At 35.3% G+C, this 18,973-nt stretch overlaps 1 protein-coding gene across 1 annotated transcript in view; it reads left to right on the top strand.

Annotated features, from left to right (window-relative positions):
• Window positions 1-18,973, top strand: part of LOC124620192 — a 429,599-nt gene that overhangs the window by 170,262 nt on the left and 240,364 nt on the right. Inside the window, exons 9-10 of the mRNA XM_047146861.1 lie at window positions 10,807-11,055; window positions 17,034-17,166. Coding sequence (XP_047002817.1) covers window positions 10,807-11,055; window positions 17,034-17,166 — 382 coding nt within the window. The remainder of the gene's footprint in view (window positions 1-10,806; window positions 11,056-17,033; window positions 17,167-18,973) is intronic.

Raw genomic sequence — 18,973 nt, forward strand, 5'->3', positions numbered from 1 at the left:
TATACTATCACATGATTACACTCTTTTAAACAATATATTTAATATTACAAATTACAAAATCAATTTTAATTGATCAACCATTTGAAAAATGTTCTATCAGCTACTTTCAGATTTGGTAGCATCTGTTGCAGATCCTTTTTCACACTTGTACATTTTTGTCATAATAAAATAAAGTTCTTTTTTATATCAGTGGTAACCCCTTTCTTGAAAATATTATAGGTGCTCCACTCTTCAAGTTTGTTGAACATTGTTCTCATCTTCACGATGCCAGGAACACTTTTATTCAGTTAAATCTGTCTACATTTGGAAATATTTACTTTAGTTGTGTAAATATGTGTATTGGCTGCTTTTTTAAAATAAAAAACTATTCAGGCTGGAGCATAGTAACCACAAGTGATTGTTAGGTGTCGCATTCTCTATAAGTTTTACAAGATCCATAGGTACTTGAAAGCCTTCCAGTCTCTTATGTTTTTCAATGTGGGGAAAAATCTCTGTCACATGACATAAATGAATGACCAAAGACCAAAAAATTATGGTTTATCTCATCACACTTTCCTAGAACTGTCAAATAAATCCAAAGAAAATCATAATTTTATTCTTATTCTGGCCAATGCAGTTATCAGACAAGATGATAAGCTTCTGTTTCCTACAACACTCAGGTCTACTAAGTGGTTTAAGGAGGAGGAGGCTTGAAGCAATTTCATTGCTGCCTCAGCCACAAAAACATTAGCCCCTTATTTTTGTCGCGAGCATGAACACACAGATTGTAGCATGAAAGGTGACTCGAATAATACATCTTACTGTGGGTTAGAGAAGGAACAGATAACACTTGTTCGAGATACATTCAACACATGGTCATATCAATATTAGGAAGCTGAGAAGATATAGTATCTTCTTTAATTGCTTCTCTTGCTTTCTCAGCTTTGTTGTGGTGTATTTCTAAAGCAGTTTTTGCTTTTCTGTTGCCAGGTTTTGCTCACAGCTTGACTGGTAGAAAGTCACATTTAGAGCAAGCATCAATGCATAGTCAATGGAATGAAATTTGCAGGAAAACTTTTTTAAAGGTTTTATAATAAAACTTACACATAATTTTATAGTCTGAATATATATCCTCAAAGTCACAGTAAAGCCTGCTAACATTCAAATCTTGGCTCAAATAGTCCTTTTTACTATTTCTTCTTCCATAATGACTCTCATTCCTTGGGAATGAATTGACATGCTCCAAAATCTGCTTCTGTGAACTTCTTTGTGCTTTATTACACCACTTTTCTGTGAACACTGTTTCACCTTTCTTCTTTGCAGACATGACAGTTTAGATTCTGCATTCTGCTATTGCAAAAACATCCATAAAAGTGTTCTTACAGACCAGTAAAATGTCACCCTTTCCATCTGAAAATGAGTAACAAAAACTGTAGCTTACCGTCTGCTGTCATTGGGTTCTTCATACTGACCATGACACCTTGTGTTCACACTTTTAATGATCATCAAACCCATCAAATAGGAGTTTTGTTTCACATAATCTTTGAGAGCATAAAAGTCTAGGAAAAGAACTTTTCTTTGTTTATATGGGGCACAAGCACATGAATGCTTGCATTTGCAGCTGAACTGAAATAAGACAGGATACATATTTATTTAGCCATCATTTGTGCTAGTAATCTAACTGATAAGTCATTCCTTTGTAAAAATTCCACAAAACAACCAAATATTACACAATAACATTACATAAACTAACGCAAATGTCCAAACCTTTGTCAAACCAAGAGCAGGCGTTGCAGAAGTGACGAAAATAGTGATAAAATCATGTGAATACCTTAACCCAAAAGACTGTGTCGTAATTTGTGCAGGTGCAAATGATGTTGCCAGACATAAAGGTACTGAACTCAACACTGTTCTTGACAGTGTGCTACCCAAATTAGGCAACACAAATGTAGCTGTTGTAAGTCAACCACACAGATACGACCTACCTCCTTGGTCATGTGTTAATAAATTAATAGAAAGAGTAAACAAAGAGATAGATGCTGTATGCAAAAAGTTTCTGTATGTGAACTTAATAAGTGTAAGCATGTTAGACAGGTCCATGCACACCAGCCAGTGTTTTTTTTCAAAAATTGGACCTTGCTTTAGGCAAACTTCAGACAACTGGGAAAACAGCGATACTATGTGGGGATTTTAATATTGACTTTCTGCGGCATAGCCCTCACAGGAAAACGTTTTTAAATATTATAAAAAGCCTACAATCTTTACCTGACTGTTAGCTCTCCAACACATGTAACAAAAACTAATGTCACTCTCCTTGATCAGATATGTGTAAACATGGACAAGTGTGCGTCAGAAAACTTTGATACCAGCTATAGTGACCACCTTTCTCAATTACTCAGCATACCTGCTAATCACATTTTGACCAGTATAGAAAATGTTATCCACAAAAGGATTTATTGTAGGAAAAATATTGAATACTTCCAGTACCTAATCAGTGAACAATCTTGGAGAGAAGTATATGATACCTCTATTACGAACGAAAAGATGGAAAATTTTTTGAACATTTTCAGGCATAAGTTTGACATAGCTTTTCCATAAAGGATAGTGATCTCCAAAAGCACAGATAGATTCAAAAACTGGATTACATCAGGCATTAGAGTATCTTGTAAAATGAAGCAGGAACTTTTTCTGCAGTCAAAAACTCATAGCAGTCCAGAATTTATTAATTATTTCAAAAAATATTTTTGAAACATGTCATAAAAGGGGCAAAAATTAAGGAAAATGACAAATATATTATGAAGTCATCCAATAAAACTAAGTCTATGTGGGAAGCTGTGCAGGATCTTACAGGGAAGAAGACAACTCACAAAAATATTGTGATATCACATGATGGCAAGAATGTCACTGACCCTAGGGCAGCTGCAAACAGTTTCAGTTCTTATTATGCAACTGTTGCTGGAAAATTAGTGAAGGAAAAATTTGGAAATCCACTTAATACAACATGGAAGGAACTTTCATCTATTGAAATACATAATATATCCATGTTCCTCAGTCCAATAGGCCCAACAGATGTCCTAAATACCATTAATTCACTGAAGAGTAAGTATTCAACTGGTATTGACGATATTCCAGATTATATTATAAAAATAACAGCAATACATATACATTCGCCTTTATTGGACATATGCAATTCACCCTTATCATGTGGTGTCTTCCCTCAGCAACTGAAAATGGCAAAAGTAATACCCCTATATAAAAAAGCTGATCATCAATGTATGGGTAACTATAGGCCTGTGTCTCTATTGGCAGGGTTTTCAAAAATTATTGAAAAAGTGTTCCTTTCAAAACTAATTACATTCTTTGACAAGAATAATATTATTTCTGGATGTCAACATGGCTTCAGACCACAGCGATCAATTGAAACAGCCACTTTCAGTCTGATAAGCCATTTCTTAAATGCAGTGGACAACCACAGAAACATCTCAGGTTAATTCTTGGACCTAACAAAAGCTTTTGATGTGATTGATCATTCTATACTCCTGAGGAAGCTTGAATGATATGGTGTAAGAGGTGTGCCAAATCAGTGGATTAAATCATATTTCGAATATCGGTCTCAGGTAACTGAAATTAAGTACATGGAAGGAAATGAACTCCAGGTGCACCTTTCAGAACCATGTGGACTAAGTCATGGTGTTCCACAGGGCTCCATTTTGGGTCCCTTTCTTTTTTTTGTCTACATTAATGATTTCCCATCACACGTTAGTGATTCTGAACCAGTACTGTTTGCAGATCACACCAGTCTATTGATTGAAGGGAATAAAGAAGAAAATCTTACTGCATCTGCAAAAGATATTACAAAAGGAGTGTCTGAATGGCTTACCAGAAACAGGCTAATAGTTAATCCCCAAAAAACGGTATTCATCAATTTCCAGACTGATCAAAATAAAAATCTGGCACAACCTGTAATATGTATAGATAACCAAAACCTTAGTGCTGTCAATGAAACTAAATTTCTTGGGATTCATATCCAGGAAAATCTTAAATGGAGCACTCATATCACATCCCTAAATTCAGCACTAGCAAAAATGAGCTATGTAGTAAGAATTCTCTGCAACAATACCAGTGCAGAAACAGTTAGGTCTGTATACTTTGTTTGTGTACATTCAGTACTGAAGTACGATATCATTTTCTGGGGAAATGTTCACTAGGCCATAACAGTTTTCAGAAAACAAAAGGCAATTATAAGAATAATGAAACAAGTGAGCAGCAGAAAACTATGCAAACCTTTCTTTAAAGATGTAAAGATCCTACCCCTTCCCTGCATTTATATACTGGAAGTAGTCATGCATGTCAAAAAAAGCATACTGAGAAAAGAAAACTTTTTTCTTCAAAACAAAAGTGTACGTGACTACAGAACCAGGTCAGACAGTGACATAAATGTTAATCATTGTAACACCACATTATGCCAAAAAGATGTATATCATGCTGGAACAAAACTTTACAACAGATTACCAAGAAATTTAAAATCTCTACCTGAACTACAAAGCTTTAAAAAGTCTGTGACAGCCTACCTTCGGAAAAACTGCTACTATTCAATCTCACGGTATCTTATACAAGAAAAAAATGTAATTTTTACCTTTAATTGTAGGAAATAAGTTATAAATATACAGTATTTCAAAAATTTGTAATTATTAACTGTACAGATCCAATTTGTTATAAAAATTTAAATAATGTATGTTTGATGTTTGAAAAACTTATAGTTTTCTGTCCAATATCCTGCGTACAATATATGTACTGAAAAAGAGATTTATATGGACAACTAAATAAATAAATAAATAAATAATAAACATATTAGTAATGAATATATAATAGACACCTCTTCTGTAGGCTCAGTTTTTGCTTCTACCAATGAGCTTCTATTGTTCACTTAAGGGCCAAAAGGGTTTACAGAAAGGGAGTGGCGGATGTAAAGAAGAAATACAATGACCAGTTCATTAAAGAGGCTTGTAATCCATATAAATCAGCTTGGGATGTGGTAAATGAGCACAGGAAGAAGCCTTCCTCTGCCTTAAATTCCTGTAGTCATAATGCCATCAATCAGTACTTTGTAAGTATAGTAATAAATACTGTAAATGAAATTCCAAACTCAGAGTTAGTACCACAGTTTGTATGAAAAAATGTAAGCTGTTGAACTCTTAAAAACTGGAAGTGCACCTTATGGACATTGTAAAAATAGTGAATGGATATAAACATTTAGACAGTGCAGATATCTATGGCATGTCCTGTACAGTCCAGAAGAAGATACTTCCAGAGCTTGCTCAACCTCTAGTCATATAATCAAGAAATGTTTACCTTTGGGTGTCTTCCCAGAATTCCTGACACTGGCACAGACATCAACTGTCCACAAAAAAGCTGACCCTTGTGAAGTGGTCAGTTTCAACCAATGTCCATAGTCCCCACCCTAGCTAAGTTATGGCATCTGTAATGAAACACTAATTACAAAATTACTTCAAAGACAATAAACTCTTTCAAGACTCATAACATGGTTCTCACAAGTTGATGGTTACAACTGCATTGGACTTAAGTAAGAAGGTAAGGTGAGGGTTTGAAGATAGGGAAAGTGTGCTACTGACACTCGGTGTCCTCAGCAAGGCATTTGGCTGCATCTGACACAAAATAATGCTTAGTGAATTAAAGTGTTATGGTACTGGAGGTGTTGTGCTGGATACTCTTCAATCCTGTCTTGAAACTGAAAGCAGATTGTGTCAGTCCATGATGCAATCTCCCAAAAACTAAAACTGGGGCATGGTGTACCCCAGGGGTCTGTCATAGAATCCCTCCTGCTCCTTAGTTACTTCAACTACATGGGTTGAAACAACCGCATGTTACAGTTTTCTGATGATATCACTTCTTTTGTGAAAGGAAAAGCTGCTGCACAAGTTCTACAAGCAAAAAATGTGATATTTGCAAACATCAAACAATGGTTCATTAACAATAAAATAAATGAAGAAAAAACACATCATGTGATATGCAGCTATAGCAACATTGTATACCATGACAATATGGAACCTGTCAAACTGCTGGAATTCATGACTGCCACCAAACTGTCAATGAATGAGCACACAGTGTAAGTGTGTTCCATGCTCTCCCATGCAATAAAAGGTGTATTTACTGATGCATTACTTATAACAGTGTAGTATGCACTATTCAATTAGCCGCATAAGTTATGGCCTACTGTCATGTGAGCACTCTGCAGGTTGCAAGGATGTATTAATACTACAAAAGAAAGAAGTCAGAATTATTGCATCAAATAAAAGACTGGACCACTGCAAACCTACATTCACCTCGTTGGGAATAACGTCCATCTTGAGCCAGTATATGTTTTTATGCCTCATCAGTGAAAAGAAAACAAAGGGGTTTTCAACATGAGGTAAGTCATACATTACCATGACACCCAAAAAAAGAGGAACATTGATCAAGCTGTCAGCTGTCTGGAACATGGTTGCTTTAAAAATGTTCAACTCATTGCCCTGAGAAGTTGAATCCTTGCCACCAGGACCATTCAAAAGAAAATTTGCATGCAACCTGTAAGAGTACTCATTATACTCCATTGAAGAATTCTTCAAGAGTGATCAAAGTGAATGGAGAAAATAATACTGTTTTATCTTTTATGCATCCATTATATTATGCATGTGTCACTAATAGTCTGGACAGGAAACAGTAAGTATATATATGAAAAATTGTAAACAAGTCATATATATGTATGTAATCTTGATGCAGTCTGTCCAGTCTTGACTGATAAACAAGGCAGATCTAGTAATAGTAATAATAGCAATAAAATTGTATAATTCATGTAATTTTCATTAAAAGATGTTAATTTTGAAATAGCTACTACTATTGGAAGAATGTTTATGCTAATTAATATTTTAATTCTTATGGGTGAAAGTCACAAAATAAAGTAAACAAGAAAAATTTTTAAAATACCTGTATGTTAATGTGAAAAGTGTGGTAATTTAACCAAAAAAAGAATATGTTGATGGAAAATCTTCATTGTAATCATATTAATTTAAAATTTCCTGTAAATTTTAACAACCTGTAGTAAAAGCGTTTTCATTATGAAATTGTAATTATATTGTAAGTCTTAACATAGAAGTAAACTTTTTATTAATTGTCAAGAAGTTATAAAGGTGATAGTGGCTGCAATTGCAAGATAAGTTTTTCCAGTCTCAGAGTCAGAAGCAGAGAGGGTCATGTAGTTAATGAATCTGAGTTCAGTTATGTGTTAGAAAGAGTTATTATGAAAAAATGAAAGACGTTGAGAAATTTCTTATTAATGAAACTCCTCACAGTCACATAAGAATATGGAATAATAAGATGGATCACCTCAGGACTTCTGCAGTGAACAAGAATGATATGTGAATATAACCAACAAACATCACCTCCAATTCAACAAAATAAGTAACTACTTATTTACATGATGTTGTGTTGCAAGAACCATGATATTATGATGTGGATATTGCAGGTAATTAATATCTTTGAACTAAAACTTTGATTTGAGTTTTGGCTATATTGTGAGCAGAAATATTACAGCACGCAATAAGCCAGACTAGTAAATTAAAACAGGCAGTTAGACAAGATGAAAAAAAGAAGTATCAGGATATGAGCCATGCCAAAAACAAGATACAGTGACAAAAATGCAGTGGACTCAGAACACTTCATAGTGTTGAAAGTAAAACCAGGAATCTGTATGGGAAAGGAAAGAGAAACACCTAGATGCTTTGGTATGGTGTTTATAGTAGACAAGAGATATGAGGATTGCATAACTGAAATGAAGAGTGGGTCAAAAAGGATGCTGTCACTAAGAGTCTGGACAGGAAACAATAAATATACAATAGTAAATGGCCATGCACCTACTAATGACAAAAATAGGAAGAACCAGTAAAGTTAGTGTCAGTTTTTCAGAGATGCTTGTTGATACACTGGGAAAGGTACCATACAGACTAGTGAAGGTTCTCGTATGTGATTATAGTGCACAGATTAAAAGGGAGAGCCAACATAAGGGAATAGCTGGGGAACATCCAACTCACAAGAGGACAAAATAGGGGAAAGGTTAATTAACTGTGTTGAGAACACAAAATGAGAGTGATGATAACACAATTGAAGGCCAAAATTAGTTAGAAGAAGACATGGACAAGGCCAAATACTGATCTTGGAGAGCTCCCAGATTGGCCATGTATCTGTCAGTTGGACAAACACTAATACAGATCACTAACACAGTGGTCAAGAATAGAATAGGATTACTGTCTTACGGAAGTCAAGTGTTTTTGGACTCCAGGCAGGGTTAAGACATATCCACAGTTGAAGAGAGCAATCAGAAACATCAAGATAGACAGAGACAAAATTAAGATGCAGCTGAGCCAAAAACATGGAAGAAATTGAAATATTCAATGAATGGGAAGATGTCAAGTTGAATATGAGAAAGCAGGTTGAACTATGAGGAACTAAAAGAAGAAGTACAGGTGGTGAAACAGGGAGTGTGAGGAAGCAGCAGAGAACCATAGGAAAATCTGGGCAAACTGAAGCAGCAAGAAGGACCCAAAAAAATGGGATGTTCTCATAGGAATAAGGAAAGAAGTGGCCAGAACAATAAGATGGATGAGAGGATGTATTATGGTGCAGGGACTGTGCAAGATCAAGAAAAATTTTAGGAAAAACAATAGTAGAGATTTTTCCAGAAAATTCAAAGAGAGTCTGACTGGGTGCAGGGGCAGAAAACTGTCTATAAGAGACAAGAAAGAAGAACTGGCAATTACTGTGAAGAAGAGCTACTTGACACTAGCAGAGAACTTTCATAACTTGTTGAACTGTGAACCACCTGAAGATGAGCTGGAACTGGGGACAAACAAAGAAGAGAGAGAGTCATGCTTTCCAACCAGAGATGAGACTGCATAGACCATAAGTGACCTAAAGAATAGTAAGAGAACTGATGATGTAGCAGCTGAGATGATAATGCAAGGAGGTGACAAGGTGGTAGACACTATGACAAAGGTTAAGTTACTAGAAGGATCGATGAACTGTGAGCATAGTGCCAGTACACAAGAGGCACAAGAGTGATGCAAATGACTACAGATAAATATTGGCACTAGAGTGTGGTTACAAGGTACTGTCAAAACTCCTCCTGACGAGAGTATAAGAACATATGCAAAGCGCAGTTCGAGACTATCATTAGGGATCTAGGAAGGACAGAGGATGCACAGAATAGACATTACCCTGACGCAAATGGCTAGAACAAAGGGCCTTAAGGAGCAAAAATATGGTAATTATCGTCATGGATTTCATAAAGATCTATGACTCCATCAACAGACAGACTCTTGGAAGGATCTTGAGCAACAGAGGACTGGACAGCACTACATGTGAACTAATAATGAAAATTCTAACAGGTGTAGAGAAAAGGGTAAGATTTGGAGAAACGATGTTGAAAGAGTTTGAGATTGAGGTCAAGGTTATCACAAATTTTGTTCAACATAGTGCTGTATGAATTGTTCAGACACTGGAGACCAACAAACAAGAAAATGGAAATAGCAAAGACACACATGTAAGGTGAAATAGGACCACACAGCCCAAGTGGGCTGCCTAGTCTTTGCAGCTGACACAATGGTAGTGAGAGAGAGGAAGGGGCAAAGATACATCTTAACAGCCTAAGCAAGATAGCCAAAAGGATGAGTCTGAGGATTATTTACAAGAGAAAGACATTGAATACTACCAGAGATTGGAAAATGTCAGAAGGCACTGTGCAAAAGGTGGACAAATTTGAATTTAAATACTTGGGATAATACATAACAGAAGAAACAGGAGCAATGAGGAATAATTGAGAAGTAATAGAAAAGGAGAATCTATCATCCCCCCCCCCCCTTTTGTTTTTGTAGCAAATTTTTTGGAGCTCCTTCAAACAAGCTGTCAAGTGATGGACTCTGTGACTGGGTTCACTTAGGAAATCAACTTCAAGAACATGTACAATCATTTAGCCTCAAAAACTGTACAAACAAGTGGACTGAATGTTAGATACATTTGAAACAAAAAATGGTATTGATAAAATAGACTTTGATCTACTGGAAAAAGGGAAGGAACATTGGCATCAGGTTCTAAAAAGGATTATACTCACCATCAGGTATGTAGCTCAACATAATATGGCCTTAAGGGGAGCCAGCAACAAGCTCTATCATGAAAATAATGATCATTTTCTTGGTTTGATTGGAATGATAGCAGAAGTTGACCCTGTTTTGCAAGAACATTTAAGGTGGTTAAAATAAATCAAGAAATTCATGACCATTATCTTAGAAAAAAACATTTAAAATTTACTCATAAATTTCCTTGACAACAAAGTAAAAAACAGCATTGTTAATTTTGTAAAACAAAATAAATAATTTTCTATCATACTTGATTGTACTTCTGATACAAGCCACTATGAACAAATGGCACTGATTGTTAGGTCTGTAAATTTATCAGAAGATGCAGTTACTGTAAAAGAACATTTCCTTGACTTTCTGAACATCACTTCAACAACAGGAGAAAGTTTGACTGAAACCCTTCTGTCAAAAATAGATCAGCTAGGACTCAATATTCATGACTGTAGAGGCCAAAGTTACAATAATGGCACAAATATGAATGGTTATAAAAGTGGTGTTCAAGCCAGAATCCTAAAGAGCAGTCCAAGAGCATTTTATATGCTAGCCTCAGTCTTAACCTTGTGTTATCAGATGTAACAAAATCTACAGCAAAAGTACTCACATTGTTTGGTGTAAGTCAAAGAACATACATTGTTTTCAGTACATCCACTCAGAGATGGGAAATCTTATTGAACAAGGTGCCAACTTTCACAGTGAAGAAGATTTCAGATACTCTATGCCAAGTTGGGTGGAGAGTGCCAAAGCTATAAGGTATCAGACAAGAGAAGTCAGAGATGCCCTTCTTGAGGTGAGCAACAGCAATGTTGAATTAAAAACAAAGAGTGAAGCACACTTGCTTGCTGTGAACAAATTAGAAAGCTTCAAGCTTATTGTAGGTTTTTGTCATATGGTATGACCTTCTCTTTGCCATTAACACAGAAAATAAGGTGCTTCAAGCAGAAAACATGAACATGAAAGTAACAACTAAATCCCTTGAAAATGTAGTGAAATTTATTGAGAATTTCCATGAAGAAGATTTCATTAATGCACAGATAACAACAAAAGAGATAGCTTGAAAGTTTACAAATTGAACCAAAATTTGGATGAACAACATTTATATAGCCTACAGAATTTTGCTAACCGGGCCAGTGACTATTGCCTCTGCTGAGAGGAGCTTTTCATGTTTAAAACTTATCAAGAATTATTTCAGAACCAGAATCTTGCAAGAACACCTGTCTTCTCTTGCCATGCTGTCAGTAGAACATGATGCAGTTTCAAAATTGAATTTTGAAGATATTATTGATGAATTTACTCATCGAAAAGCAAGGAAAAGATTTTTTGTGCAAATTATGTAAAGCAGAAAACCCTTGTTGTTTATAAAATACAATTCATTTAACTTCTTGTATACATAAAGCACAGTAAAATGATGAAAACATTGAAGTGTATATCCTGAACAACACTTAAGAACCTCATTTGATTTTGAACTTCATTAAATTGAAAGGACTCCCACAACTAAGTTAGTTATATTATTAATATTTTAGTAATTACCATTCCTATTAAGATTCATTGTCCATTTAATTATTTTCATATCACAATATGATAAAGGGTCTTTTCTGAATCCTATAACCACTGGTATTTTACCACTCATGACAGTGCCTCCCCCCTTTAACTTTCCTGCTATTTCCCCAGCCAATTTACCCTTCCCCTTCCTGTTGAGGTGAAGGCCATGCCTAGTATAATCCCACCTACTGAGAGAATCAACATGAACCACACCAATGTGTGACCCCGCACCCGACATTGGAGCTGGAACGGCTGCTCATGTCGGGTGCGGGGTCACACATTGGTGTGGTTCATGTTGATTCTCTCAGTAGGTGGGATTATACTAGGCATGGCCTTCACCTCAACAGGAAGGGGAAGGGTAAATTGGCTGGGGAAATAGCAGGAAAGTTAAAGGGGGGAGGCACTGTCATGAGTGGTAAAATACCAGTGGTTATAGGATTCAGAAAAGACCCTTTTTTAGGGTAGGGAGGACAGAAAGAAAGCAAATTTTAAGAGAGGTTAGAACTGAGACAAACCTTCAGTTTGAAAAAGAAATCAAAAAACATAATTCCAGCTTATTACATCAGCATAAACAGCCATTGGTTAAGAATTTTCAACTGTCAGCAGATATTTTAACTCCACCCAATTTTAACTCAGACAATGTGAAATGTCAGCTATCTTTATTGCATCAAAATATTCGAGGACTGAGAAATAAAATTAATGAATTAACTATATGCATAGATGAATTAGAGTCTTCAAACCCAGCTGACATAATCTGCCTCTCTGAACATCATGTGACCACTGGTATAGAACTTTTAAGTGTTACAGGGTTTAGGTTAGCATCTCACTTTTGTAGATCAGAAATGGAGAAAGGAGGAGTTGCCACATTCATCAGGAACTGTCATAAATTTAAGAACATAGACATTCATAAATTTTGCCTAGAACAGCATATGGAAGCATGTGCAACAGAATTAGATTTTCACAAAAAATCTTTCATAATATTAAGTGTATATCGAGCACCTGCAGGTAACTTTAATCTGTTTGTAAACCACCTTGAAGCTGTACTGGCCCATTTAATAACCAAAAACAAAGAAATAGTGGTTGCTGGTGATTTCAATGTAGATTTCCTTAAAGACTCTCCGAATAAGAACTTATTTGAGTTAGTAACACTATCATTCAACTTAATTCCCACAGTAAAGTTCCCCACTAGGATAGCCACTTGCTCACAAACAGCCATTGATAATATCTTTATAGAAAAGTCCAATGAACAAAATTATATTACAAAACCAATAGCCAATGGCCTCTCAGACCATGACATGCAGTTCCTTCTGTTAAATGTTAATACTGAACAGGATATAAAATCTGTTAAATCTGAGCTCAAGAGGGTAATCAGTAAGCCAAAAATTGATTATTTTAGGACACTCCTCAGAGACATTCACTGGACTGATGTTTACAGTGCTCATGGCATGAATGAAAAATATAACATTTTTGCTAATAAAGTGCTTACCTTATTTGAACACTGCTTTCCCCCAAAACTTACCAAGGTTAGAGGAAAATCTACAAAGAAGCCATGGATTACTCGAGGAATAAGGGTATCTTGTAAAACAAAAAGAAAACTGTATCTGTCAATCCGAAACATTTCCAATGTTGATGCTATAGCACATTATAAGAAATACTGCAAAATATTAAAGACTGTAATATGGATGTCAAAGCAAATATATTACAAGGAAAAGATAGTCATATCAGATAACAAAATAAAGACAATATGGGATATAGTGAAGGAGGAGACCGGTAGGACCAGACATGAAGAGGAACAAATAGCATTAAGAGTAAATGATACGTTGGTGACAGATGTGTATAGTGTTGCAGAACTTTTTAACAAACATTTTATAACTGTTACTGAAAAGATGGGGTTGTCAGGTTCGGTAGATGCTGCTATGGATTACCTTAGACCAGACATTTCAAGTAATTTCCATAATATGAATTTGACCCTCACTACCCCAACAGAAATAATGTCCATCATAAAATCTTTAAAATCAAAAACATCTAGTGGGTATGATGAAATATCAACAAAGTTAATTAAAGAATGTGATTCTGAGCTAAGTAACATATTAAGCTATCTGTGCAACCAGTCGTTTATCAGTGGAATATTTCCTGAATGGCTGAAATATGCTGAAGTTAAGCCACTGTTTAAGAAGGGAGATAAAGAAATAGCATCAAATTTCCGTCCAATTTCACTGTTACCAGCATTCTCAAAAATTTTCGAAAAAGTAATGTACTGTCGTCTTTATAACCATCTTATCTCAAATAACATACTGTCAAAGTCACAGTTTGGATTTCTAAAAGGTTCTGATATTGAGAAGGCTATCTTCACTTACAGTGAAAATGTGCTTAATTCATTAGACAAAAAATTGCAGGCAACTGGTATATTTTGTGATCTATCAAAGGCATTTGACTGTGTAAATCACAATATCCTTTTAAGTAAACTAGAATATTATAGTGTAACAGGAAATGCTGCAAAATGGTTCAAATCTTATATCTCTGGCAGGAAACAAAGGGTGTTATTAGGAAAGAGCTTGATACATGTCTATCAGGCATCATCCAACTGGGAACTAATTACATGTGGGGTCCCACAAGGTTCCATTTTGGGGCCCTTACTTTTTCTTGTGTATATCAATGACCTTTCATCAGTAACATTACCAGATGCCAAGTTTGTTTTGTTTGCCGATGATACAAACATTGCAATAAATAGCAAATCAAGTGTAGTCTTAGAAAGATCAGCCAATAAAATATTTGTGGACATTAATCACTGGTTCCTAGCCAATTCTTTGTCACTAAACTTTGAAAAAACACACTACATGCAGTTCAGAACTTGTAAGGGGTGTCCCAAGAGTATATGTCTAACATATGATGACAAGAAGATAGAAGAAGTGGACAGTGTTAAATTCTTGGGATTACAGCTTGATAATAAATTCAATTGGGAGGAGCACACCACAGAACTGCTGAAGCATCTTAACAAATCTCTGTTTGCAATGCGAATTTTGTCAGACGTAGGGGATATAAAAATGAAAAAGCTGGCATACTATGCTTACTTTCATTCCATAATGTCATATGGGATTATTTTTTGGGGTAATTCATCAAGCCAAGCTAAAGTTTTCCGGGCACAAAAACGTGCAGTAAGAATTATATGTGGTGTGAACTCAAGAACATCCTGCAGAAGCCTGTTTAGGGAACTAGGGATACTAACTACAGCTTCCCAGTATATTTATTCCTTAATGAAATTTGTCATTAAAAATATATCACTTTTTCAAACCAACAGCTCAATTCATGGAATCAATACTAGAAATAAGAATAATCTTCACAAGAATTTAAAGTCACTTAGTCTTGTACAAAAAGGTGTGCATTATTCAGGAACACACATTTTCAATAACTTGCCAGCAGCCATAAAAAGCTTAACAACCAATGAAATTCAGATTAAGAGAAGCCTAAAGGATTTATTGGTGGCCAACTCCTTCTACTCCATTGATGAATTTCTTAGTAAAACCAACTGATTTGTATATAAGTACAACATAACTTCTGCACAATTTCAGTGCAGTAATGTGTTCACTGAAAATTTGTGTGTGTGTGTGTGTGTGTGTGTGTGTGTGTGTGTGTGTGTGTGTGTAAGTATAATCTAACTTCTGCACCATTTCAGTGCAGTAATGTGTTCATTGTAAATAAGTATTACAGTAGTTGTATTACATGTTTATTACCTTATAAATAAATAAAAAAACGTTTTTTATTTTAAATTCAGTGCATTAGTATTTGTAAAATGACTCTTAGTGTTCATTAAAAATGACGATCATTCCACTTGGGACCTGTGGAATGGTACATTACTTTATTTGTTTTAGTTGTAAATATTTGTCATGTATTGTTGTTTTTCTGACATGTTCCACATCCAGGAGGACCTCCTCACTACGGATCAATTGGAATGAAAGTAAATCTAATCTAATCTAATCTAACAGTCTTCTGATATATTGTTAGTCTGTCAATGACAAAACTTAGAATTTTTCTGAATGTGACGAAGGTGTATAACCTGTGTTGGTGGAAGGGTGGGGAGGGGGGATGCAGGAGAGCTACTTGAGGAACTTGCAGATGTTTTGCAGCTAAGGCCAGCCCTGGATCCAAGTAAACATTTGAGCTGTCAGTTTTGCAACATATACTCATTGTATAAACATGTACACATTTTTATTTTCTTTATACTTTGCATAAATTAACAGTTTTAAATTAAATAATTATGCTTCTTCAATAGAGTAATGCTGTACAAAAATACACATTCTAAAACACATTACACTATTTGCCAAAAAACATTAAAATGGCATTTGCTGTACACATACTCCATTTTTTCTGTTTAAGATAAATTCATTGACATAAAAGAAAGGACTTTCTAAAACAAACATTTTTAGCATCCAGTTATATTTCACTTTCAAATTGAAATATACATTAGTAAATAATTATAATGGAAAGAAACATTCCACGTGGGAAAAATTATATATAAAAACAAAGATGAGGTGACAAAAGCGTTGGCAGGTCGATAGACACACAAACGAACACAAACATACACACAAAATTCAAGCTTTCGCAACAAACTGTTGCCTCATCAGGAAAGAGGGAAGGAGAGGGGAAGACGAAAGGAAGTGGGTTTTAAAGGAGAGGGTAAGGAGTCATTCCAATCTCGGGAGCGGAAAGACTTACCTTGGGGAAAAAAGGACAGGTATACACTCGCACACACGCACATATCCATCCACACATACAGACACAAGCAGACATATTTAAAGACCAGTAAATAATTATGTGATTTTATTGACACATAAACCAAGGAAGGAAGATTTAGAGACTAATCCTGTCAATGAGTATTTTTGGAGATCTTATTCTTTCTGTGTTGTAATATGGTAGTAATTGCAATGGGTACAACACCAAATCCTGTATATATCACAGCACCCAGAAAGATAACTACTACAATAGTTTGCTTGCTTAGAAAAATAAATTCTAGAAATGCATTAACGTTATGAAGTGGATTTTATTAGTAGCTCACATTGACTCTGCAGCCAATACTTGATGATTCTGTGGAAGTTCCAGTTCCTTTTGTTGCAATACTGTTTAAAATTATCATTGAATTAAGTGAAGTGCAGCTAACAAATAAGCAAACCAGATTTTTGATTATTTGTTTTATGGTTCATAATTTTCATATAGTGATGCAGCATTTATGAATCTCTTCATCAATCTACATTATATTTTTTCTGCACCATGTGTTGATGTTTTTGGATGACAGTGCTTTTGTCACACAGTTTGTTTGGTGAAAAACTGCAGTTTTTCTGGGTACGAAGCTGGGATACAAAATTGTTGCTGGAGATTGAACATGAGCTTATCAAACAATTACAGTGGTTTTCTCCAGGTTCTAATAACTCTGTTGCACATTGGGCATTCTGGTGTCATCCACAAGGTAGGTGGAGGAAATGAGTCTCATCTTTCTGACTTTTTTATTTATTTATTTATTTATTTATTATTTGTCCGGTAGATCAAATCAGTACAATGGCTTGTACAACTGATATGGGATAAGTCAATACAAATATACAGTTTACAGGAGTCTAAAATAGTAAACAAGAGTATAGAAGAAAGATTATTTTACATTACCTACCAAATTATGTTACTTAAAGTTACAGCTTTACAGAGAATTGTTACATGATGTGACAAGACTGACTTAACAACATTCAGCTTTGATACATTATCATGCACTAAGACAATTTTGATTCCAAATATTCCTGGATGGTATAAAAGCATTCTTTTATTAAAAGAGATTTCACTGCCTGTTTGAATTTATTTATTTCTTGGATTTCTTGTATAAAAGTTGGAAGATGATTATATAATTTTATTCCCATGCACTTGACACCATCACTGTACAGTTTTGTTGAGTGGGGAAGTATTCTTAGAGAGGTTTTTGATCTTGTGTCACAATCGTGGTAGTCCATATTTTTGCTAATTTTGTTGATACTTTTTTTGGTAAAGAATAATAATTCTAGTATATATTGGCATGGGAGGGGCAAAATATTTAGTTTCTTAAATAATGGTTTACTAGTGTCTCTCTGTTTTTTGAACATAATTGTTCTGACTATCTTCTTTTGCAGTTTGAATATCTTAATTGATTCAGAATTTTGGCCCAGAAGATGATTCTGTAGTTAAGTACAGAGTGAAAGAGTGCATGGTACATTGTGGTTAGGGTACTTGTGTTAGTGACATTCCTTATTGCTCTAATCATGAAGCATACTCTACTAAGTTTTGTGCTGGTAACGCCAATGTGCCATTTTCCATGTGAGCGTATCAGTATTAGTGACCCCCAAAAATTTTATTTCATTTACAAGTTTAACATTATTTTTTTCCAGTGATATAGTTGGTAGTAATGGATTTCTGTTTTGGGCAGTGTGAAAGGTTATTCCAATTGTCTTTTTTGCATTAATCAGCAGCCTGTTACTTGGAAGCCATCGACTTATTTGATCTGTGGTTCTGTCTATATTAGATTGGAGAATTTGTTCGGGCGCAGATATGAGTATAGAGGTGTTGTCAGCAAATAAAAGGGTTTTTGTGTTTGGTAGGCTGTGAGGAAGGTCATTTATGTAAAGTAAGAACAGCAAAGGGCCCAGGACGGAGCCTTGGGGAACGCCTTGCTTTATGGTACGTATGGAGGAGTGTACAGTGCTAGCTGTACCTGAGAGCTTAGTTTCATTTAATTCGACATACTGCTGTCGATCTTCCAGATAGCTTTTAAACCAGTCATAGGCATTTCCTCTTATGCCATAGGAATGCATCTTTTGCAGAAGTATACTATGATTAACCATGTCGAATGCCTTTGTTAGATCTAGGAAGATACCTATGGCTGGGAGTTTTTTGTCCACAAGCTCCAGTGCATGATCTAGAAATTCTTGTATTGCATCTGTTGTAGCTTTCTTACTTTGGAAGCCGAACTGAGCAGGTGACAGGATATTTTCTTTGTCTAGAAAGGACATGATTCTGGTGGCCATTATATATTCAAATACTTTACTAAAAGTTGAAAGTAGTGCAATGGGTCGATAATTACTGGGATCCTCTTTGCTTCCTTTTTTGTGGACAGGTATAATTTTTGCAATTTTGAGCATACCAGGAAATGTACCATTCAGGAATGAGAAGTTTATTATGTGAGCTAGGGGTTTACTGATAAAGTTACTGCAATTATGAAGGAGGAAGCATGGGATTTGATCTTGTCCAGCAGATGATTT

The sequence above is a fragment of the Schistocerca americana genome, chromosome 6 (assembly GCF_021461395.2).
Source record: "Schistocerca americana isolate TAMUIC-IGC-003095 chromosome 6, iqSchAmer2.1, whole genome shotgun sequence".
Classification (NCBI taxonomy): Eukaryota; Metazoa; Arthropoda; class Insecta; order Orthoptera; family Acrididae; genus Schistocerca; species Schistocerca americana.